This window comes from Pinus tabuliformis, chromosome 9, assembly GCF_031772625.1.
Source record: "Pinus tabuliformis cultivar Carrire ecotype Pingquan chromosome 9, CPIR1, whole genome shotgun sequence".
Taxonomy (NCBI): Eukaryota; Viridiplantae; Streptophyta; class Pinopsida; order Pinales; family Pinaceae; genus Pinus; species Pinus tabuliformis.
In genome coordinates, this window is record NC_142307.1 from 292,199,083 (window position 1) to 292,225,502 (window position 26,420).

The 26,420-nt window shown below is 37.6% G+C and overlaps 1 protein-coding gene across 1 annotated transcript in view; it reads right to left on the reverse strand.

Moving 5' to 3' along the window:
• The window catches only part of LOC149148330 (acyl-CoA hydrolase 2-like), a 501,847-nt gene that overhangs the window by 324,202 nt on the left and 151,225 nt on the right, over positions 1-26,420 (reverse strand). Inside the window, exon 4 of the mRNA XM_089440526.1 lies at positions 11,723-11,804. Coding sequence (XP_089296652.1) covers positions 11,723-11,804 — 82 coding nt within the window. The remainder of the gene's footprint in view (positions 1-11,722; positions 11,805-26,420) is intronic.

Consider the following 26,420-nt stretch of genomic DNA (forward strand, 5'->3'; position numbering starts at 1 on the left):
AAAGTAAATAGTATACTGGCCTCAGACTATGGGGGAATGATCTACCATTAACTCACCAACAATTTGTAGACGACATAATGATGTATGGACAGGCATCACTCAAGGAAGCCAAGAAAATTATGGAAATTCTCTCAGACTTCACTAGTGCTTCAGGGACGGAGATAAACAAAGATAAGTCTGATATATTTTTCTTCAATACAACAACACCCTCACAAGCCTTCTGAGCAAGAGTAATGGGATTCATAATAGGAAATTTCCCCATGAAATACTTAGGAGTCCAGCTTAATGATCAGCAAAACAGAGTGGCAAACTGGAAACCCCTGTTGGGAAAAATCCAAAGAAAGATGCAGAACTGGACATTCAGGACACTGAATATGCCAAGTCGCGTGATATTACTAAGATCAATATTACAGTCTATCCCGATATACCAACTCACTAGTCAAGCGACTCCCAAAACAGTGTGCCAAAAGATGATAGACATCTTCAAAAAAAAATTATGGCAAGGGCCTAGAACAGAAAAAAAATGGGCGCTTCTATCATGGAACTGGCTCAATAAACCCCTAAAAGAAGGAGGGCTAGGACTTTGAGATCCCTATATACTGAACCAAGTCATGGGGGCAAAGTAATGGTGGAGATGGATCCAGGGAGGGGTAGACCTATGGAAACAACTATGGGAAATGAAGTATGACATGCCTAGGTCACTAGAAAGAAAGATGAGACTCCAAGACGACAAGAAAGGTTCAACAATATGGAACCTAGCTACAGATAACAGAAATCTGATCAACAACCACAGCTTCTGGGAAATCAGAGGAGGTGACAAAGCCAATTTCTAGGAAGAAGCATGGCAACAAAGAGAAAAACTAAACAACAGCTAGAAGAAGTCCACTAATATACCAACATCCATGGGGAAAAACAGTTAAAAACTTCTGGTGCATAGATCCTGGAGAAAGTGGAAACAAAAACAGGACTGGGCAGATGCACCAGAAACACCGCAGTGGAAGCTATATGAAAATGAAATGGAAACCAGGAAAATAGCAAAAAAAGAAGGGCCGAACATACTAAGATGGGGTTACAGGATCAAAGGGATGTTCACAATTAAAGAGGGTTACCAACTACAAGCAGAACATCTCAGGCATCAAGAGACAAATATCTGGGAAAGCATATGGCAAGAAAAGACATGGCCGAAGGTCGCTTTCTTCATGTGGATCCTATGCCACGGGCATGCACTTACATGGGATCAACTGCAAAAAAAGGGTTGCAAGGACCCTCGATATGCTACTTATGCTGAGAACAAGCAGAAACAATGGAGCACATGACCAATACATGTAGATACAGTGATAACCTGTGGCAACATCATAATCAACTCTTCGGAGTTAGTGATAGGAATCCAAACAACATGAAGACAACAATAGATAATTGGCGGAAAAAGCCTTACCAAAATACAATCTTGAACCGATCTTGGAGAATTTCGCTAGGGTTCATCCTGTGGGAAATATGGAAGGAACGAAATAACCTGATCTTCAAAGAAGAAAGGAGAACAAAAGTAGAAAAATGGAATCAGATAATCCAAAATATAAGAGAGACAATACTGGCAGAGAAATGGTATGAGGAAGATTGGAAAAGCAACCCACAGGAAGAAAGAATAATGAAAAGCCTGAACTTGAAACCTAGTATGTTGAACGCATCCTCGTGGAAGCACCATACCCTCAACGGAGAGGAGGAAAATCACTATAAATGGCCTCAGAAAGAATTTATCAAACTTAATTTCGATGGGGCTGCAAAAGGGAACCCTGAAGCGGCGGGGACAGGAGGATTATTCAGAGATGACAAGGGGTAAACACTCAGAGTCTATGCCATGGACTGTGGCAATGCGACCAACAATGAAGCAGAGCTTCATGCTCTGAAAAGGGGACTGGAAATTGCGATAAGAGAACGATTCCAGAGACTGCAGGTAGAAGGAGACTCGAAAATGGCAATTGAAATGGTGAAGAAGCTACAACAAGGAACGCAGTGGGAAAAAATCAGCCAAAGCTGGAGAACTACTTGGCTGGTCCAAGAGATCAGCAAGCTAATTCGACAGATAAGATACATCATCCCAACACATGTCCTAAGGATGGGCAATGTGGCAGCAGACAATCTGGCAAACTAGGGATGCGGCTAGGTAGGTAGAAACCTAGATATAGAAGCAAAAGAGCTATATCAAATGGAGGAAATGAAGAAACTAGTGGAAATACTAGAAAAAGACAAGGAGCATGAGGAGAACCCTCGATCAGGGTGTAGCAAAGCGGAGGAGTTGGGCTAGCACAGATGGGAAGTGGAGATCATCCACACGAGCGCAAGGACAAGGATAAACTCGGGAAGTGGGGGGAGAGGACAATGGGAAGGGCAGGTGGAAGGATAGTGCAGGGAAGGAGCAAGCCCCGAGAGAAGGCAGGTGGAGCCAAGAAGGGAAGACAACGAGGAAGGAAGGGGAGCCAGCAGGAGAGTGGGCAGAATGATGCCAGCAAGTGGCAGGACAATGAAGTAGGACTCACGGTAAGAGCATCCGGAGGCATAAGTGAGTTAATGAGAGCCAGAACGGGAAGGGACGGAGGGCCATTTTCTTCACCACCACCCAATCCACATGGCAATATTGAGGATGACAGAAGGTTTTAGAACAGTGTGGATGGTCACAGACAACACCTAGAGAATTACTAGAGGAAGCAATCTCACTTAGGACTAACTTTTTTACAGTATGGAGAAATGTAGGATCAACTGAAAATGTGGGAGCAGTATTGACAGATGTAGAAATATTTACAGAAGGTCCACCACGCTCGGTTCGTGACTCTGGGAAGATGGTATGGACATTACCATCTCTGGTGGTAAAGATTGTGGAGGAATTTACAGGAGATGGTCGAGTTGGTTTTCTGATGGATTCCCATTTAGTAACCCATTCAGAAGGAGGTTTCAATTCAAATCAAGGAATCATCTAAGGTGCAATAAGATTCATGCCATAATCATGGATGATTAAAGTAGTGAATTCAAACTGTGATGAGACAGATTTAATCATAGAAGGAGTAGTCTTTTTATAGAATTTGACTACTGAGGACCACCATATGGCTATGTTTTTACTATCATCATCAAAATCATCATAACCATGTGTTTGTAAGCCTAACATCAAAGCATTTATAGCATTTGGATCTGTTAAGGCTATGGAGAAATCAGGAAAGCATGACCATGAGGCTGGGCCATAGGTAAGGGTCCCTTGGCATCCACCAATAAGGGCTTTAGGAAAAGTTCTCCATCTTCGATAAAAAACACAAGAGAAAAAGGCAACATCCTGGCCTTTTCGGTGCAGAGGCTGGATACCTATTTGGACATGGCCAAAATGGGCAAAATTATAGCCTGCTTTTCTGGCAGCATCAAACTCGGATTGATTTATGATATTCAGAGAATGGAGGATATTGTTATTTGAGGTTGTTTGCAGAACTTCTTCTTTGACCTTATATCTCCAGAACTGGATGGAGTCCAGTAATCCTAAGTTTTTGTAAACATTTTTCGGATCTATTTTTGGAAGAGTCCAAGAATCAGATGCAATAGGTTCTAAAAATAGATTAACAGAATTATCAAGAACTATAGACTCTGTAACAGATGAGTTTCTTTTCTCTATATTCGCTTCTTGTTGTTCTTTTAGAATTTCTTCAAAAGATTTATCCCCAAATTCATGTCGAGAACTAGATACAGATAAAGAGTCCATAACAGCATGAAGAATTAAATATAGTGGAAGACAATTAACTTAGGCAACTTCAGAGTAAAAGATATGAATCTTCATAATGTTGTGTACCAAATTTATCAGTATTATGATCGTAAACAGAGCAAGTTTTGCGGCTCCTCCTGGAAAGAAGTTCTAATCTCCTAGTCTTCAAATGCCATAGATGCCATCCTCATCTTTAACAGGCAACAGACATTATCAAGACTCAAGCAAACTCATATGTTCCCAACAGTATGTGAAAACGAAATGCAACTTGGCTCTGATACCATTTTTCCTTTCTTCTTTAGGCAACTTCAGAGTAAAATATATGAATCTTCATAATGTTGTGTACCAGATTTATCAGTATTAAAATGGTATCAGAGCCAAGTTGCATTTCGTTTAAGCATACTGTTGGGAACATCTGAGTTTGCTTGAGTCTCGATAATCTATGTTGCCTGTTAAAGCTGAGGATGGTGTTTATGGCGTTTGAAGACTAGGAGATTAGAACTTCTTTCCAAGAGGAGCCGCGAAACCTGCTCTGTTTGCGATCGTAATACTGATAAATCTAGTACACAGCATTTTGAAGATTTCTGTCTTTTACTCTGAAGTTGCATAAGTTAATTGTCTTCCGCTATATTTAATTCTTCGCGTTGTTATGGATTCTTTATCTGTATCTAGTTCTCGTCATGAATTTGGTGATAAATCATTTGAAGAAATTCTAAAAGAACAAGAAGAAGCAAATATCGAGAAAAGAAACTCATATGTTACAGAGTCTATAGTTCTTGATAAGTCTGTTAATCTATTTTCAGAACTTGTTGCATCTGATTCTTGGACTCTTCCAAAAATAGATCCGAAAAATGTTTACAAAAACTTAGGATTACTGGACTCCATCCAGTTCTGGAGATATAAGGTCAAAGAAGAAGTTTTGCAAACAACCTCAAATAACAATATCCTCCATTCTCTGAATATCATAAATCAATCTGAGTTTGATGCTGCCAGAAAAGCAAGCTATAATTTTTCCCATTTTGGCCATGTCCAAATAGGTATCCAGCCTCTGCACCAAAAAGGCCAGGATGTTGCCTTTTTCTCTTGTGTTTTTTATCGAAGATGGAGAACTTTTCCTAAAGCCCTTATTGGTGGATGCCAAGGGACCCTTGCCTATGGCCCAGCCTCATGGTCATGCTTTCCTGATTTCTCCATAGCCTTAACAGATCCAAATGCTATAAATGCTTTGATGTTAGGCTTACAAACACATGGTTATGATGATTTTGATGATAGTAAAAACATAGCCATATGGTTATGATGATTTTGATGATAGTAAAAACAAAGTGCTTACAAGAAAAAGAAGTACTCTTCAAGGAATTTTTCTGGCAAAAGAGTCATCCATCAGAAAAAACCAAAGGACTACAAAAAGACACAACTATACTCCAGAAAGAAAGAAGTCAAATGCTATCATTGTAATAAGAAAGGACATATCTCTCCAAATTGTCCAGACTTACAGAAAAATAAACCAGAGAAAGGTAAGAAGAAAATCTTCTACAGAAATAAATCTGGAAAGGTAAATTATTTGAATTTGCCTGAAAGTTGTGAAGAAATCACTAGTGAAGAAGAATCAGATTATGTAAATAGATTTAATTCTGACTCTAACACTTCTGATTCTGAGGATGAATATTGTAATGATCCCCACTATGTAGAATGTTTCAAAGATAATTGTGATTGCAGCGATCCAGATGTCTGCCAGTGTCATTCTCTTAATATGTTTAAACAGCCTGAGACAGAAGAACAAACTAGAAATTTGTTCGCACAAATGATGGCAGCCACAGATCCCTAATTGAAAGAAATGTATAAAGAATTGTTGGTAAATCAGTTAAGTACAAAACCAGCAAAGCAGAATAATCCTAACAGAGGATATGTGCCACCAGCATCTCTTTTCTCAGTAGAAGCTTTGACAAGACAATTTAGGCAAGAAGACTTTGGTGAAGATCTACGACAAACCTTGCCTAGCATCCATAGAATACTAAAGGAATTGAGAAAAACAGTAAAGGAGAACTGAAGACTTTGTATTGAAAGTCATCAGGACTGTCAACTCAGAAGAATGAAAGCCGAAAATGAACAAGGATCCAGTTCAAAGCAACCTGTTTTCTCAGCTCAAACACAGAATTATACTTATCATCAGAAACCATTCAAAGGGGTAGAAATTCATGAGCAAGATTCTGATGAAGAAAGAGAAGAAGATTGGACTGGTTTAGGATGCAATCAAATTACTGGAGATGTGATGTATTGCATCATGCTCAAAGTCAGAATTGGGAACAGATTTGAATACTGGAAAGTTCTCATGGATACCGGTTCCAGGCTTAATATTGTAAATAATTCAGTTGTAGAATCTCATCTCTTAAGACCTACAAGTTGTCCAAAAGTCACAACGGCCAGCGGAGATATCAAGACCACTTCAGAAGTATCAGTGGATATCTTTCTTACAAAATCCATTGGAATCAAAGTTGTTTGTCCAATTGTCACAGGTATGGATTGTGCTATGTACTTGGGAACACCTTTCCTTCAAAATTTCTAGAAACATGGTGCAAAGTTTTACCAGCAAACAAAGAGGTTCGACTATTTTCTGGAATTGGAAGGTAAGGAATTATTTTTCCCTTTCATAAATTCAAGCTCACCCAATAGAATAAAACGAATTGAAAGATTGGAGAATTTCTTGGCAAAAATGGAATAGAAGAAATAAATCTTAAGGATAGATGAAAATATGGAACAAGGAAAATTTGATAAACAAATAATGGATCTCAGAAATAAGTTTCTTGAATGTTGTTCAGAGGATCCTAATGTTTTCTGGCATGTACATAAGCATGAAGTTGAGCTACCTTTGAAAAAGGATTTTAATGGAAAACTCAGAAGATCAAAGGCCATTCCAATGAATCAGGAACAGTTAACCCTCTGTAACAAAGAGATCAAAGAACTCTTACAGAAAGGTTTGATCAGGAAAAGTAAGAGTCCAATACCTTGATTTGCATTCTATGTTAATAAGCATGTTGAGGTAGCCAGAGGAAAGCCCAGACTAGTAGTAAATTATAAACCTCTAAACAATCTACTTGACTATGATGCCTATCCTCTTCCAAAACCATCCACCATCTTGGCACAAATCTCTAAGTCAAAGATATTTTCTAAATTTGACTTAAAATCAGGATTTTGGCAGGTAGGGATCAAAGAATCAGACAAATGGAAGACTGCTTTTTCAGTACCAGAAGGCCATTTTGAATGGAACATAATGCCTTTTGGATTGATAAATGCCCCTTCGGCCTTTTAGCGCATCATGGATGAAACCTTTGAAGGTATGGAAGATTTTCTCAAAAAGTATATTGATGATATTTTAATTCATTCAGAAGATATTCCTACTCATATCAAGCATTTGAAGATGTTTCTCTAGAGAGTAAAAGAGAAAGGAATAGTTATTTCTGAATCGAAGATGAAATTGTTTAACACAATGATATGCTTTCTGGGTTACAATATACAGTTTGGCTCCTACCAAGTAATCCAGAGGAGTCTGGATTTTATCAATAATTTTCCTTATGAAATTTTAGATAGAACACAGCTGTAGAGGTTTCTAGGAAGCCTTAATTATGTATCTAAATTTCTTCAGCATTGTGCCCAAGAAAGAAAACTTTTGAACCAGAGGTTACAAAAAGAACCTATCCCATGGAATGAAGAATGCACTAAAGTTGTCCGAAGAATCAAAGAAAGGATCTGCAGAATCCAACCTTTAAGTCCAATACAAGAAAACTAGAAAAAGGTAATCATGACAGATGCTAGTAATATTAGATGGGGAGCTGTTCTTTGCCAAGAAAATCCAGAGAAAAAGACATAACCTCTAGAAATCTGCCAATATGCCTCTGGATTATGGTCTACAACTCAGACAAACTGGGCAAGCCTCAAGAAAGAACTCAGAGCAGTCTGTCTGGGAATTGAAAAATTCAAAGATTTTGTTATCTATACAAAGTTTTTAGTAAAAACTGATTGTCAAGCATTAAAATTCGCCATCCAGAAATGTGATTTTGAAGATGTTGCAATGGTAATATGGATGATGACACTTAGTCATTATAATTTTGAAATTGAATTCATTCCTGGCCACAAGAATTCTTTTGCTGATATGCTATCCAGGGAATTCTTAGAAAAGAATTATATTCATTCTTTAGCCTGCAATTTCATAAGAAGAGTCGAAGATTGTGTTGAAATAGAAACCCCTTATGGATGGGTCAGGTATCCCAATATCAGTCGTACCATGCTATTTGATCATGATGATGAATGGTACCCAGTAAAAGAGATAAGGTGGAGAGAAGGTATTCCCAATCTCTGGACTTGGGATGATCAAGAAGTTGAAAATGATTTGGCCATTCAAGAACTTGATTATTTGGCTCATATTGGAAACATCGCTTATGAAATTTACTATGAAGATGATAACAGAATTGGAAATTGCAGACTCACAATTAAACAATTCAACAATCCTCTTAGAAGGACTGACTTTGATCCAGAAAGACAAAAGTCTGCTTTCTTCCAAATGATGAATTTAGAAAATATCTCATCCAATTTCTTCTATCATCTCCAATTTGATTTCAGCTATGAAGACTGGCCAACAGAAAGAATGAATCAAGAAGATCCTCTCCCAGATTGGTTTATAGATTGGTGGAAAATCTATGGTCTCAGTGCTATCCTCACCATGCCCTATCAGTTCACACAGTTGAAGATTGATGGTTTTTCTGTACCCGGCTCACTCCATACTAGAGTTTTGTATAAAAGTCTTAAAGATGTCATGGAAATAGAAGATATCACTTTCCTAAATGCAATAAGGAGATGTGGTCATACTCACTGGTTCGTAAGCCAAAGGATTTGTGCGAGACAACTTGCCTCAAGCACTGATGGGACCAGAATGGAATACAATGACTTTCATCATCAATCAGATCCAGACGATAATCCTTTTGAAGAAATTAATTTTCTTCAACCTCCAGAAAATCATGAAGATCAGATTTGGGAATCTGAAAAAGAAGTTACGGTCCAATTCTTTTCCACAAGTCTCATAGATCATTTCCGACATAGTTACTATACCCACCCACAAGTGTCATTTTTTGTACTGTAAAGTCTTTCTAACCGACAATGGTGTTAGACATTTCTTTCATGGGTTCTTCGTAAAAGAATCTCCATTTTGTACACACCAGCACATAATAATAGACATGTCTGTGAATCTCTGCGCGGATGTCCTTCCAAGGTTACCCGAAAGCAATGATTCCTGACATTTTACTTTCTTTATGTCACATCATAATTGTAAGGATTCTGATACCCTTGCATGGGACTATCAAATCCTTCTTTTTCAGATGATTTCCTGGCACAAAGAATTGATACGAAGGAATCTTACTTTTGAAGTCATTGATTTCACAAGGGAGGATTTCTCATGAAATCGACTATATAAATAAGAAGAAGGCCAAGAGGAAGGCATTCGGATCGAGTCTTAGAGTGTCTTAGGAAGTCATTGTGTCGAGAGCCTCTCCTGCTCTGCAACTACGGACATTCAGTCTGATCTGCTTGCATCACGAGAAGAACTCAAGTCTTTAAGTGATTTGGGAGCCTGCGTACTAGTGTGCTTGGCACTGGTAAGAACCTAAAGTGGCCAAATCATTTTAGGACGAAGTTTTCTGTGTCCATGTCGATCTTTAGACTAAGTGTGCTTTGTGTGCCAGGTAACCTATAGATTTATCTTGCTATGCAAGAATATATATCTGTTAAATGCCACAGTAGTCAATCTCAGTAAGGATCATGCTGTCATTCTAAATCTTGTAATTTCTCGGGAGAGAGATGACTCTTTGAGTGTTCTTGTAATTACCAGTTATATATCAGTAATAAAATCATCCCGAGGGGATGGCATAGGGAAAAGGGCGGCGAGTAAAAGTGAAGGACAGGTGGTAGATACATTGAAGGACTAAAGGGAAAGGGGGATAAAACAAATGGGCAGAGAGCTAGTTGGTAGTTACATGCAGAAGGCGAGAATGAGAGCAGAAGCAGAGATAGGTGGTAGAAGGATGACGACACAGCCTGGGGAAAGCAGCGACGCCAACTCTGGTAGACGATATGTTCTTCTCTTGTCCCTAAACCTCAGAAGTATAGTGATGCCAAATTCTATAGTCTTAGGGAAGGACATCGGGAAAGGTATGGACTCTGTAAGAGTCGAAATCAGGAACTTCTAGAACATTGGCTGGGTCGAGAATGTAGATAAAAGAATGAGAGAAGAAAGAAACAAAACTTTGGCTCTAAAGAAGGAGCACAGAGAGCAAGGAGAAAGCCAGGGAGAGCAAAGCGAACCTGGTAAGGAAGTTGGTCTGAGGAATCTCGCTCCAGCCAAGTGATGCTTGAGGCTTGGAGGAGATGTCATAAGTATCTGGAATAGATAGGAACCCACCACGGAGACCTCAAGAGATGAGACACGAGATACTGCGGCCCCTGAGAAACCTACTTGGAATTTCTTGAGCAAAAATGAGAGGAAAACCAAAGTTTGAATTAGAACAAAGATTGTCGAGAAGAGCGAAAAGGGAATGAAATTACCTAGTGCAGTGAAAAATAGGGCCATGGTCCTTCCGTTTAGTTCCCCTGATAAGCTTTCTATGATTTAACTTCCCTGCGGTGTCCAGAACAGAAATACAGTCCCCCCTTAGTGGTGTCCCCGTGAGGATGTCTTTGTCGAACCTTCCGGGTGATGGCCGATGGAGCGAGACTAACCAGAGAAAAGAAGAAGTGAGGGCCAGCAAAGAGAAAAACCAAGAGATGGCAGGGGGAAAGAGCAAAGAGCTGAAGGGAATTCTAAGAAATCTAAGGTCGTCTGGTCTTGAGCGGGACACCAAACATGGCTCAATTAATTGTAAAATTTATTGGGTGTTATACCAATAAAATACTGATACTTTTCATGGTTATGTTATAGGTTTAATCATAATCTACGTCCAGTATAGTGTGAAGGCAAGCAAATGGGGAGAAACCAATATCCATAGTGAGAAACCTGGTTTCCTACGGGCAGCTTGAGGCCACCTGTGACAAATGGAAAAACCTGATTTTGGCTAGTTAATCTAAATAGCAAAAGTAGTACCAAGTTTACAAAAAAAATTGTCCTAAATCACATATGGTACTTTATCGATTAAAATGATGAATACTAATAATTGTCCGTAATCACATGGTACATTATAGGTTAAAATGATAAATACTATTAACTGTCGTCCATCTTAATGTTTAAGAATAATATCATCATTATATTTATGTGATTTTTTTAAAACATTTAAGTAAAAAAAATTAAATCAAAGTTATTATAAATAATAAGATGAAAAATTATAAAAATACAAATTAAATTAAATTATAAATATTAGGTTAAAAAAAACTACAAAATATATAACAAAACTTATAAAAGATTTTTTAATATAGATAATAAAATGTTATATTTAAATAAAGGTTTAAAAGTTTACAAAATATTTTAAAAACAAATAATATAAATATATAAATTGAAACAATATAACTGAAATGCATAAAAATATAATTAGCATAATCATATAAATTAAATGTTTAATAAATATTGACCCTCATCAAAATATTTATATTTAATTGATGTAACGCTGAAAATTTGTCCTTATATTTAATTTATGTAACGCTGAAAATTTGTCCTTATATTTAATTTATGTAACGCTGAAAATTTGTAAGGACAAGAACCAGAATAAAAATAACCAACGCATTAGTTTTGAAAAAAAACACAATTTAAAAACCCTGATTTCATATAACAAAGAATATTTTTACATTATTAAATATTTTATAAAATATGGCTAATTTTTATTTTTTTAAATAAAAATCTTGAAGTCCTATTTACCAGGTCTCTGTACATAAAAATAAAGTGACCAAAAATAAAATAATAGAAAAATATCTCAAATAAGTAGCATGAAAGTTAGAAACATAATCATTACGTACCGGATCCAAAATAATGGCCATGTCTTAACAATAGTTTTTCGTGCCTAAATGCCTTTGAATCTTTCGAAGCTAAAACCTCGACCTACAAAAATATAATTTTAAAGGTCAGGATTCAATTAACTATTTAATTTTGAAATCTTAACAGAGTTACTTGTTTAGAACCCCGACCAAATTTTCAAGGATTAAATATGGCATGGATTAGATGCGAATATATATCAACCTGCGCCATTTTGGAGGACGAAAGATATTGTTTGAATTCACCGCTAAAACCATATACAAGTTATTGCTTATAAATTATTACAAATTAATAATACCATGCTATATACCTCTAGAAAGTGCTTGATGGCTGCATAACTGTCACCATCTAAAGAGTTACTTGCAAGAATAATGAGGTCATAACGGTCTGTTAGAGAATATCCTACATAATGTTTCACCAACTATTGTAGATGGCAAAGGTAATTGTGCCTGCCCATGTCAATTGAATAGAGTAACCATAGTTACTTTGTAAGGAGAAAAGGTGATGGTAGCATGAAAATAATGATTGATGTTATGGTTGGTCTTTTAGGAAGATAAATAATTATGTTATTTATCTAATATTTATGTATCTAGGTTACGTAAGCTCTTTGAATATCAAGAATCATGTTCCAAGCTGGAAAAGTGGGAAGTTTGTTGGGGAGAAGGGTGTATAATATGGGTGGATCTATGATTTAGAATACAAGTAATAAAACAAGTGTGTCATGGTGCGAGATCTAGAATTAGCTCAAAGTGAGAGTGGAAGTTATTGTAGTGATAGTGGGTAGTTCCTCTTATTTTTTTTATGGTCTTATGTGTGCTTTAGGACTTTATCACAAAAGGTGAGGGTTTCAAAGATAACATTTTTGCATTATTGGTAATGATAAAGTCTATTTCCTCGACTCAATAGACATGGCTACAATAATGTGATGAGAACACTTGTTTTGAAGATTTGGCATTCTCATCTAGGAACTCCATTGTTATGAAGAGGTATGAATATAATCTATTAGGCATTGTCTACAAGGGAGAACCCCTCTTGACATAGAGGAGAGCTTGCCAAAAGTGAGAGGATAGTTGGTGAGATGGAAATAGCCCTGTCTTGAGGATAGCGGATCGTGCACTTGAGATTTTGGACTTTATCTCTTTAAGAGTGATATTTTGTTGTAATAGGGCCTACACTACTCTGGAAGAAAGTTTATATAAGCTTTAGAAAAAAAGTTTAAAATATAGTATGAAATCAAAAACGAGAAAATTACGTCAATGAATAGAGGATTTAATGATGAATTTATAGGCACTGACTCTACCATTTTCCATCGAAGAGATGATGGCATTTTACCTGCTAGAAGTTGTATATATATGAAAACCTACATAAGCAAGGAAGGATTCTTATATTTCAAACCCTCAATGGAGTCTTACACTTGAATGAAGGGTTCTAAAATCCCTCAATCAATTTATTTTTAAAATAAATAGTTCATTTTTGGTTGAAAAATCTTGAGGTGAGTTTTTAAGATAATCCTTTCTTAAGAGCGTAAATCCTTAATCAAGTAAAACCTTGATCAAGGGTGTGTGTAGGCCAAGTTCACATTCTCAACTTGCCAAAACGTGTGACTAAGATTCATGGATTCACCCATATATACAATGGTATTTACATACACCCCCTTCAAGAAACATGATCAATAGTAAAGTCTGAGTAGGCGCTAGATTCCAAAACATTGGCAACCTTGATCAACAAAATTCCTTTTGCCAATAACTACAACATAACTCCTTCCACATATGAAAAAAAAATGCACAAAAAGCAAACCTCATTTTTATAAACATATTCACACCAAAATTTCCATAGGAAAAATAGGGCAAAAAACCTCAAGCAATCTCAAGTACCACTATGAGAGTATTAGGTTATAGAGATGGATTCACCCAACAACACTCCATGTCAATGAACTACCCCTAAAGAATACCCACCCACCCCAACTAAATATGCTACCAAGAAATCATGGCAAAATAGAAATCCCATAATAGATCTTTCCACAATTCTCCCCTTGGGGTAGGAAGGGAAAATCCTATTAAAGGGACCACTTTTAGAGATACAAGCCCTAGTAGGAAGGCCTCAATTAATCACCATCCAAGCAAACACATGGATCCTATAAGACACTCGCATCGACCACACCCTGTGCAATCTCCAACTCGATTAGTGATAAGAATTCAAGATAAACATTACACAATAATGACTAGACTAATTTCATGTCGCCAATGAAGAAGGGAGTGCAATTTCCAAGAAGCATACTAAACTAGAGGGCACCCAAAAATCCACTCACAATCATGCCAAAATGGCATATCGATGTTCCTATTGAACAATTCCGCGTAGGGAATAAGACCAACAATCTCCAGAATAGTGGGTTGATCAACGAACAAAAGGGTATATATAACCTATCCTTCCGAGAGAAAGTATTGACATCACAAAAATCTCTTCAAAAGAAATATCTTCTTACTCCATCATTGACCTTGAAAATAAGGCAAATCTACAACATAGGTGCCTTGCACTTTCCAATTCCAAATCAATATTTTGGCCAAATTCCACCCTCCTCAATTGCATGACATTTATCCTTGTACTAAACCTACAAACTTTCTCCATGAGATCCAAATACTTTTGGGAATGAAGTAGAGCGCAATTTAGAAGCCATAAGACATTGAAATGATGTCAAATAAATTGAATGACACCATTATTTTTCCAATATGCTATGTTGTCAACATTTATCTTACGTAACACTTCCCAATGTAACACCCTTATTCACCCATTGGAGCATATTACCACCTTTACAAACTTGTGCTCTAGAAAATTTCCTTAATTTTGTTTCACAAATAATTTATGTCAAAATTAAGGTTACCCACTACCCTTCCAAGGTTCACAACTCAGGATGACGAGGGAGTATCAGAGTCTTGTGTCTTCCAAGAGTTTCAACTACCATCAACACTCTCCAAGTATCTTTTTGGCCTCACACAGAGGAAATATATCCTCTTTCCCAAATCCACCTAGAATTTTACTAAAACAAATCATGTCATAAGGTAAACCCTTCTTCCCCTCTAGGGAGTTTAGTCCTCCCAGTAGTCAAAACAATGTAATGGGATGATGGAATAACACTAAAACTCTCACTTTTACATGCATGTTCATTTTTTAACAAATGACACAAATAAAGTCACTTTATGGAATTAGGACAAAAACATGTGCACTTTTTTAACTTAGGCTTATCTTAATTATGAATTACCCCCCCAGTCTTAAGCCCCCATCACTTCCTTTTCAACTTATTGAATCCTAGCCTCTCATGCTCTCTTGTCTGACTTGGTCTATCATTAGGGGAATTTTGAGGTAAAAAATGAGCCTCTAAAAAATGTACTAACAAAATTAACTTTAAGAGAACCAATAAGATTCAAGATGATGATGTCATCCGCAATGGTAAATATTTTGACAGGAAAAGGAAAAAACCTACTTTTCTTTATTGTATTTTTGGCTTATATCCTTATAGGCTTACCCAAATTTCAAGTGTAGGAACTCGCTGGATGCAAAATTGATTTCCACATCCAACAAATACCCACTCTGCATACTTTTGAGTAGACCCACACCGGAAAAAAAATGAATATACAATAAAAAAATGTGTTGATGTGGAATTCAATTCTACATAAACACATTTTTTAATTATATTTTCAGTTTTTCAATGTGGGTCTACTTAAAAGTATTCAGTGTGTTGGAAGTCGAATTAAATTATACATCCAATGGATGCCTACAATTGACATTTGAGTAAACCTATAAGGAGATAAGCAAAAAATACAATACGAAAAACTAATTTTTTCCCTTTTCTTTAAAAATTCAAAACTCTTATTTTATTATTTTCATTAGGAGGCCCATTCTAGACCTCAAATTTCCCCTATTGAGCAGTGGTGTATTTTATTAATATGCTTGTAATTTCATATTTATAAAAGTAGGCTCACTAGCCTTAAAACATATAAACATATGCACTAGCATAAAACACATATATACATGGGCATGAAAGCCCCAAAACGCTTCCCAACTTACAAGCCTAACATGCTATATATACAATAAACAAGGGGGTCAACCTAGGGTATTACATTCCCCACCCCCATTATGCATTGTCCTCGGTGATATATATATATATATATATATATATATATATATATATAGAGAGAGAGAGAGAGAGAGAGAGAGAGAGAGAGAGAGAGACAATAAAAATTATTTAAAAAGATGACAATACTCCTCCCTCATGGTGTCTTATTGCTCCCATGCACCTTTTCCAACATGATGGTTCAATTCCATAGCACCTTGATCTTCCTATCTGAAATTCCAACTGGATGGACCTTAAGGTCTCCCTCGGGCTCCCCCTAAACCATATTTTAGTCAATTACATGATTAGCATCAAGAACATACTTTTTAAGTAATGAAATATTAAACACATTATGAATATGCATGGATGCTAACAATGAAATCATATATCTAAATGGGTCAATCCTCTCCAGGATTTCAAATGGCAACACAAAATCTGGCTACCAACTTTGAGCACCTTTCCAATTTCAATGTGTTAGGTCCCCATAATACTAGTATATTCCCCTTATTGTTATTTTTAGTGTAGCCCCTATTGTTATTGTTGTGCCCATGTATCCCCCATGTTGTAATTTTTGTTCCCTGTAGAAGCCCACTATTGTGATTGTTGTGCCCTTATGTTATTATTGATATATAGGCTCTGATTATATTGTGACCCCTTAGACCCTTATATATACAAAGGAGATCTTATCATTTGTATCATCCAAGAATTGTTTATTTATGTAATGTAAAGGAGGTCTCCCCCTCGAAGAGGATAATTTTTAAGTCGTTGATCTATCTTTTCTTCTATTTTATAATCTCGTTGCATAACATTTGGTATAAGAGCTTTGGATTTTAGGGTTTCGTTGCTTCAAATAGGTCATCTTGTAGTTTTCACTATAACTTTGTTTCTACGAATCTTCAGAAGTTGAAATTGCAACCATGTGGAGTTGAAATCTTGGTGAACTTCGTGTAGTAATTTTAGATCTCGGTTCGCTATATTTTTGGAGATATGAGTTGAAGAAGTTAGGATTTCTACATGCTCCATAATTTAGTCCTAAACAAGTGACCAAGGGAAAACACTAATATATTTCTCTTCAAGCATCAGATTTGAATTTCGTAAAAAGTGATAGAAACAAAACAGACTTTAGTTTCTCTTGTAGAAATTTTAGGGCCAAAACTCGAAATAGTTACACATGGAACCCCGTAAAAGTTCAATCTACTGAACCAGTCCATAATCAGGTCATCGTGGGATATTCGACATAACTTTATTTTGAAGAATCCAATTTCTTATGGCATTGAGAAGAAGACTTGAAGAGATATCACAACATGAAATTTTGGACCTTGGAGATCTGAAATTACGAAGTTAAAATTGTTTCAACATCGAGCTCCTAAAAACAAGAAAAAGGTGTGTATTTTTAAAAACAAATTGCATAATTTTTGTTTGAAAAATCAGTTTGAAGTAATTCCAAGGGCATATTGAAGCATAGATATTAGTATTGGGTTCTAAAATGCCTCCAAAACAAAATAATTCTACACCCATTAAGCCCTCAAAAATCTCTACTATGACGCATGAAGAGGAAGAATTGCAACATGATATATCAAAATTACGGGACCAAGTGCAACAAATTTTACTCTCACAAAGATCAATCAAAGATGAAATTAAATGAGAGATGGATTACTCAAATGTAGAATTAAAGGAGACATGGATGTTTTAAAAGTATAAATAAAAGGTGACATGGAAGGGTTGAAGGAAGGGTTAAAAAAGTTGTTGCAAGAAAGGATTCCCAATGGTGACAAGGTAATCCATGAAAATCACAATTAGGAAAAAAATAAGAATTATGATTTTAGAGACTCGAATGTGGGGTTTAAGAAACACTACATTCCAAAGATAGATATGAGGAAGTTTTATGGAAAGGTTCTGGTAACATAGATGCTATAGATGGAGCATTATTTTGATCTACAAGATGTGAAACCCTCACAGAAGGTACATATTATATCTTTATATTTAGAACCCAATTAGTTTGTATGGTATAGATGGCTTTGTTCTCGTAAACCACTTGCCACCTGTTGATTTTTTAAGGAGAAAATGATAGCACATTATAAATATACAAATAACAACACCTTCATTATTCAATTGATAAATCTCAAACAAAAGGGTTCAATGGCAGAGAACATTGAAGACTTCCAAAAATTGAATATTAAGGTAATTGATATTCCATAGGAGCATAGGGTTGATGTCTTCATAGGGACTTTAAAAGATAACATCCAACATGAGGTTACCCTTTGGGAACCTGATTTATTGGAGAAAGCATTCAGGGTGGCAAGAAAAGTTGAAAGAAAAATTATGGCAACAAAGAAGTCTACCACTCACAACTATAAAGATGGAAGTGTTGTTGTTCCTATTCTTTCACAACCTACAAGGTTGACACCACAACAATCGGGAGGAAAAAAGAGCAAAAGGGCTTTGTTACAATTGTGATAGAATATACACTAAAGGTCATAAGTGTGTTGAGAAGAAATTATTCTACATAGATTGTGAAGAGGAGGAAGAAAGGGAACAAGAAACATCAAAAGAGGAGGATATACATCAAGAACCAACCCTAAAGAAAGAAGAAATGAATCCAACCATTTATTATAATGAATTGGCAGGAATTACCACTCCTCAAACTCTCAAGATAGAAGGATATATCAAGAAGAAAAAGGTAATAGTTCTTATTCATTTGGGTAGTACCCATAATTTTATTTATTGTAAGATAGCCAAGGAATTGAATTGCTTCCTATATCCAGCACTAGAGTGTCAAGTGATGGTTGCGAATGGACGAAATATAAATTTCTTTGGAAAGTGCCATAATATCAAGCTAATCATAGGGGAATATGTATTGAATATTGTAATTCTCTCCATTCCAATGGGTGGTGTTAATGTTTTACTAGGAGTCCAATGGTTACAATCTGTGAGGATGATAAGTTTTAATTTTCAAGAACTTTCCTTGAATTTTTTTTGGGAAGGAAAGGGAGTTGAATTAAGGGGTATCAAAGGGAAAACTGGAAATATAATTAGCTCTAATGGCATGACAAAGCTTTTGAAGAAAGAACAACGGGGAATCTTTGCACAATTATGCTCACAAGAGGTTCAAACATTAAAATCATATATTTATCCATATCTCCAAAAAGCCTTGGAAAATCATTCCAAGGTTTTTGATACTCTCAAAGACCTCCCACCTATTCTTGATCATGATCATGCTATTCATTTGATTCCAGTTAGTGTTCTTCCAAACATCAAAGCTTACATATACCCATATGCCCAAAAGAGTGAAATTGAATGTATGGCTGTAGAAATATTAGAGGCGGGTATAATTCAATCTAGTAAAAGTTATTTCTCCGCTCCAGTAGTATTGGTGCACAAGGAGGATGGATCATGGCGTATGTGTTCAGATTATAGGGAGCTCAACAAGCTCACTATTAAATATAAATTTATCATTCCTTGCATTGATGAATTGTTGAATGAATTACATGGAGCAATTTACTTCACCAAGTTTGATCTTCATTCAAGATATCATCAAATTAGAATGAAGACTAAATGTAGAATGTCCCACTATAGATCACCTAATAATGCAATATACTAAAGCAAAATACTAGATCTACTTCTACAATCAAACTTTGCGGAAGCTTAATCAGTTTGAGCTAGATCAATCAGAAAACATATAACAGAAAAGAAGAAATCATACACATGAAACACAGAAGAATACTCTGGGGAAAGCCTCAGCTAAAAACCCCGATCTTTGTATTATCATACAAGTGGAAATATGTCCGGATTACACAAAGCATTAGCTCACAAGCTATCATGCTCTCAATACAATCCCTCTGTTGCTCATAAACAGTCAAATGCTTCTCACAAACCTTCTCCTCTACCCTCCAAGCCTCCTATTTCCTTGCGTATTTTTTCCTCGGGTCCAGTGCTTCCACTTGTGTGAATTCCCACCTCACACAGCTCACTTGGCTCAGTAGTAACTACACAATCCTAAAGGAGATAATTCCTTATGCATGGATGAGTTTCCTATATAGGAAAATTCCTCCAATTGATAGTACACTATCCCTTCCTCTGATCTCAATTGGGTCTCTGACTAAATTGACATGCATGAGTTATTTATGAGAGAATATTCAGTTATCTGAAGTGCAACAGTTACACGTATGCATGCATTAACTAACTGAACTCACAATTAATTCCACAAACTATTGGAACTAATCTAACTGGACTTAACTCAGTTAGCTGAGCTAAATAATTACAACTCATCCTCATCTCCTTAACTAAGGGATAAATTCCTCAATCAATGGAGAAACCGTTGCATGTTTTCACATAGACTTCATGTTTGATTTTCTACAATTAACTCAAGATGAATTAATTAATTATTTTACAAACAACTACTAAGATAAAATTTGAATTTTACTTCTCAATTTTAGTCCAGGGACTATCTAAAATTGGAATCTCTCCCAAAATGCTATTTATAGCAATGTTATTTTTAGTACTTCCATTTTTCATTCATTGTTGCTATGTCCAACACTGGTACCTGAAATGCTATTTTTAGCAATGTTATTTTTAGCACTTCTATTTTTATCATTTCTTGTTGCTATTTTCAACACTCCCTCTCAACAAGAAAGGTATTAAACTTGAACCCAATCCTGAAACTTTGGAATGTTCTGCATGCAATGAACCTTTGGAATGTTTTGCATGCAACACTTCTCCCAAGTATTATTGCTCCAGCAACTCTAACAACAAAAAAAATCTCCCAACTGACCTCTCTGTTGGGCTAGAAACACCCTCTGATGCTGAAGCTCCCTCTGCCATTGACAAGTGCTCCCTCTGTGACCTCTAAGTTGTTGTAACACTCCATGCATCTCGCATTGTTGCACACCTCTATGTGCCATCCTGCACTGGTGCAACACTCTTGTGCCTCTCGCATTGTTGCAGCCTCCTAGCTCTGCACTGTCTTTGGGATTCCTGCACTGTAGCTCTCTCTGCCACTCCATCCGCATCTATCTCTACCCACTCAGCCAGTCCTGATACTCCTCATCGGGGCTTCTGTAGCAAGGTCTAATCAAAGAGGTTGGGTACTTCAATGATCATGCCCCTATTCCAGCCTTCTTGGGACTGTCACTCCACATCGCCCCACCTCCCACGTAGAGGTATGGATGCATGTGATCCCTCTACCCACTTGGCTCGAAATTTCCCCCTACTAGAGGCCTCTGCATGAGTGGATGCCTCCACTCGGTCTCCTCTTGGCTTCTCCAGTTGTGGCTGCTCCACAACCTTCTGAAACTACTTCACCAATTGTGGCTCCTCCACAATTGTCTGAGACTTCTTCTGGCGCTGCATGTTGAGGTAATGTACTCTCCCTCTCGATCACCAAGTCTCCATCAAGTGCCTTTCTCCTCAAGGCTTTGCATGCATCTTGAACCTCAAGAGCATATAGGTTCTTGACTCGTGAACTGATATGCTTCACCTGTCTAGTGGTGATGTGTCAAATGAAAACCTTTCCCTTACTGAAGACTACATCATAGCCTTTGTCTTCCAGCATTATGATCGACACCAAATTTTTCCTCAGTCATGGTACATACTTGACATCGGTCAAGGTAATGCGAACTCCATGCTCCGTCTGAAAAACTACTGTGCCTACACTTGAGAGACTATACTTTTCATCATTACCCATCGCTATGAGTATCTGGAGATCTTTCTCCTCCATGGTACTGAAAAAACTCTTGTCGTTAGTTATGTGGAAAGAAGCTCCACTGTCAAGAAACCAACAACAACCCACCATGGATGAGACCACGCATGTGAAGAGGGTGAAATCCAACTCGAACTGTGAGGCCAATGCCTCACCTTTAGATCCTTCCTTAGATCCCATCTTGGATTTCTTCAGTGGACAATTTGTAGCAAAATGGCCCACCTCATGACAATGAAAGCATCGCACTTTTGATTTGTCAAACTTCTTCCCACTATGGGAAGAACTCAATTTGAGATGAGAAACCTTCTCCTTCCCTTTCTTTGCCTTACTAGCTAAGGCACAATTTTCTTCATCCTGCTTGGATGAAGAACCATCTCTAGTGCTTCTTCTTATCTCCTCCTGCATCAGATCCGACCAAAGTCGTTCCCAATCTAGCAGTTTCTCTCTTCCATTTACCGAGTCTTGGTAGCTATGCCAGCTCTTAAGAAGACCAAGGAGAGCAAGACTCACCATGTCATCATCCACTATCATGATCCCTGCACTTCTAAGCTCATCCCTACAGGTGGTGAGCTAGTTCAGATATGTAGAGATCGTGTCGCCCTTTTCACACTTGATTTTCCGAAGCTTATCTTTCAGCGCCAGCTTCCTCTGACCACTGTTTTTTTTTCTCTGCAAATACTAAATTCTATTAACTGTAAGTCAAAATATTTTTACAAAGAGTCGAGGCCTCAGGAAACATAGTTTGAGGGCGCTCAACAGAACAGAACTGCCCCCTTACAAACAGAAGCTGGGGAGACCAGTTACAAAGAGCAAGAAACCAGATGAAAGACACAGAGAGTGACATGTTTAGCTGAGAAGGAGAACTGAGCCACAGAAACACAAAATTAGTGCAAACCAGCATTAAGTGTATCACCAATTGTAGAAATTTTGAATAATTTAACACATATTCAACAGAGATTATCCTGATCATACAATTTAAGCGGAACATGTATAATACATAATCTCCTCTACGTTGATCAACAATATAGCAGCATCAATAACAATAAAACATCAAGAGCATTCACACATTAACACAGTATGTATCACGGGGAAAGCATCTCGCTAAAAACCCCACACTATCTGTATATTAATGATTGAGTCATGTAACATTACACAGCATAATACTTCTCACAAGTATCTCCACCTCTGTTACACACAATACAGCTCAGATCTGATCTCCAAATCTCTTCCACTGCTTGCCTGCCTCCACTGCTCAATACCTGCTCAAGAACTGATGAGAATTGCTTCCCAAACTCGATTTTCACCTGCAAAATAGTCACTCACTCTTTGTGGACGTGAGAAAAGGCTAAAATGCGGGCCAAATACGTGAGCAAACTCATTGGCATACTCAATCCCTTGATTGTGCAAGATCTGGTGCACAACTATAGTCACAACTGATAGCAATCTGATTCTCTACCACCTGTCCCTGTTGAACTGAACATGCACTGACATGCAACTGAGTTAACTGATGTATTCTTTAGTTGTATTATGAGTTAATAATTAATTTAACAACTCATCATTAGTCTATCTGCAGTTAGACTAACTACAACCAGTTTAACTAAGTTAAACTGAACACAACTCCATCAACTGTACCTCCAGTCCACTAAACTCAACTCACTTGAGTTCTAACTGAAGTCATGCATGCAACAACTCAACTGACTCATAAGAAAAACGAATTTCCTTCTGACAGCTGCATGTGCCACTTCCATAGCTCAAACTAAAGTGCTCCAAGAGAATAAGATTAAGTTTATAGTCCAAATATTATTGTGAGATAATAATATTTGACTTTTCTATTTTTGATAGCCAGTCTAAAAATAGACTTGATCACTCACACTGTGATCACTCACACTTTCATCAAAAATAGAAGTCCATCTATTTTTCCCAACTTGATCAATCATCCATAAACATAGACATGATCCATATGTCTAAAAATAGACATAGTCTAAAAATAGACTTGCGCCAAAAATACCCTGCGGGCCCACTTAGTGAAGGCGACTCTTTTCACTAAGCTCCATCATCTTGTTGCAATCTCAACACCAATTCCCTAGCTGGAAGCCAAAAACAACAGGTCATGAGTGCTGAAACTTGACTATGAGCCTAAAATTGTAGCCAAATCAAAAAAGAAAGAGGTAGTCCCAGGTGGCGCTACCACTCCTTAGCCTTACCATGATTCTTCTCCTCAGCCAGACCTGCACCGTCGGGCCTCAAACTCTCATTGCCTTCCAAATCACTGACAAGGATTGCCATGGAATGGCTTGCTTCACCTTGAGTCCCTTCCTCAACAGCAGGTCCTGTATCTTCAAGGGGAGGGATATTTTTGAGAAATTTCTCCTAAACAGACTTCTCACTTTTCCAATTCTCCAGGCTATCTTTGTCCATGGAATGCTCACTGCTTTGTGAAGGATCAGGGGCAATGCAAGCCAGAGGGGAGACCTGATTTTCCTCTTCCGAAAGAATAATGGTGATGTGAGCAGTAATAAGAGGCATGTTCAAATTACTTTGAAATTTAAAGTTGGTGGTTTGGAAGGCACTGTTCGGAATTGGCTTGCGCCCAGAGCTCAAAGGTGGCACAGCCTCGTGGATGGGGGGGAGGATTGATGGGTGCCGGCTCAGGTTCCACAGCATGACCAGCCGAGGAATGCAAGCCACTGTCACGACGCCCCCCAGAACGATGTTTCTTACCCGAACGAACCATAATGACAGACAGGTGGTGGGGCGCGGAGAGAATACAGACAACAGAGACGACAGAATAGAGTCAGTTGAGGCGATAGGGATGCCAAACAGAATTCTCAGAATACACCCCAGACGACGACACAATACATCCAATGCGTAAATCCAGAACAGGGGAGAGCTTACCCTTTGAAATGTTGGCCTGGAGCTCGCGGCGGTGAACCCAAATCAGCCCATCACCATCTGCCTCCACTAACCAGGTTCCTTTGCCGTGAGCCTGAGCATAAGGTGTGATGAAAACACTAAGGATCAACATGATTATAACAGAGAGAATGTTGCGTCGAACAACGCGAGCCATTAATGCAGATCTGCTAACCGATACTGCCTTAATACCTTCCTCCCGCTCGCACAAGGTGAAGTCTCGGGAAGCCACGCTGCTCTGCAGCTGGCAGTACCAGACTTTAATTTTCTGCATGGTGTGCATTAAGAGTGATGGTGCCACCCACATCTGGAACCTCTGATCACTGTTGTTCTGATATGATCTTTCAATTTTTTCCACATCGAAAAATTTGTCTCCTTCCCATGGAGGCTCGAGACAATGTGGTATCGAACTCCCTCCATGAGGATTCTCCTTGCTCTAGCCACACATTTCTTCCATTCTGCCAATTCTGTAATATCATTCGTTGCCAGCTTGGAGACTTCTTGATCAATGAAGTCCTTTAGACTGTTATCATCTAATACTACTTCCATGTGATCCTTCCAGGCTATATAATTCGAGTTTCCATCATGGGCATACTCGAGTGTTAAACTATTGAACGCCATTAGTGAAATTGAGATGTGATAAGAACTCGATTTCTATATTCAGGAACCTCAAACTTCAAACTTATCACTTCTTGTATATTGTTCTTCGCTTTGATCACATTTTCTCTGATACCATGTAAAATTTCCCACTGTAGATCACTTGATAATGCAATATACTAAAGCAAAATACTAGATCTACTTCTATAATCAAACTTTGCGGAAGCTTAATCAATTTGAGCTAGATCAATCAGAACACATATAACAGAGAAAAAGAAATCATACACATGAAACACAGAAGAATACTCTGGGGAAAGCCTCAGCAAAAAACCCCAATTTCTGTATTATCATACAAGTCGAAATATGTCCGGATTACACAAAGCATTAGCTCACAAGCTATCCTTCTCTCAGTACAATCCCTTTGTTGCTCATAGACAGTCAAAGGCTTCTCACAAACCTTCTCCTCTGCCCTCCAAGCCTCCTATTTCCTTGCGCAGTTTTTCCTCGGGTCAAGTGCTTCCAGTTGTGTGAATTCTCACCTCACACAACTCTCTTGGCTTAGTAGTAATTATGCAATCCTGAAGGAGCTAATTCCTTCTGCATGTATGAGTTTCCTATATAGGAAAATTCCTCCAACTGATAGTACACTGTCCCTTCCTCTGATCTCAACAGGGTCTCTAACTGAACTGACATGCATGAGTTATTTCTGAGAGAATATTCAGTTATCTGAGGTGCAGTAGTTACATGCATGCATGCATTAACTAACTAAACTTACAATTGATTCTGTTAAAGTCGGTCTGTTCAGCCCTCCGTAAGAGAGCAAAACCTCTTTTTTTTCATTTTATTTTTAGGTGTCTCATTCAGCTCGATCATCTGCATTCCATTAGGAGCATCGATCTTTTGATGGAAGGGTCTTGTCTCCATACTTCCCTCATGTCTTCTACCTGCTGGCTCAGGTATTTTCATCAAGGTGCATCAAAATCATTTTCCAATCAATGACAGTCAATGTTTGGTATTTTGGTGGGCAGAGAGTCATTTCAGTCATTAGGTCTAGGGTTTAGCGAATTGAGTCTTCAAACTGTCCAATAATGCCAGCAGGCCATGAGTATGTTCATAATAAGTTTTTATTCCAGATGTTTCATTGCAAATAATGCTCGAGAATGATTCTTCTTCAAAACTCTCTTTTGAAGAAGAAATCGTCATTTTATCTTTGTAATAAATATGTAATTCTCAAAGCTCTTTCAGTTGTGAAATTCTTCAAGCGCAGCCCTGGTCGCCTTTGCCAAATCCAATGACATCCATCCCTACAGAATAGACAAAGAGATTCATCATTAGTTCAACAAATCAAATGGAAATAAAATCAGAGTTT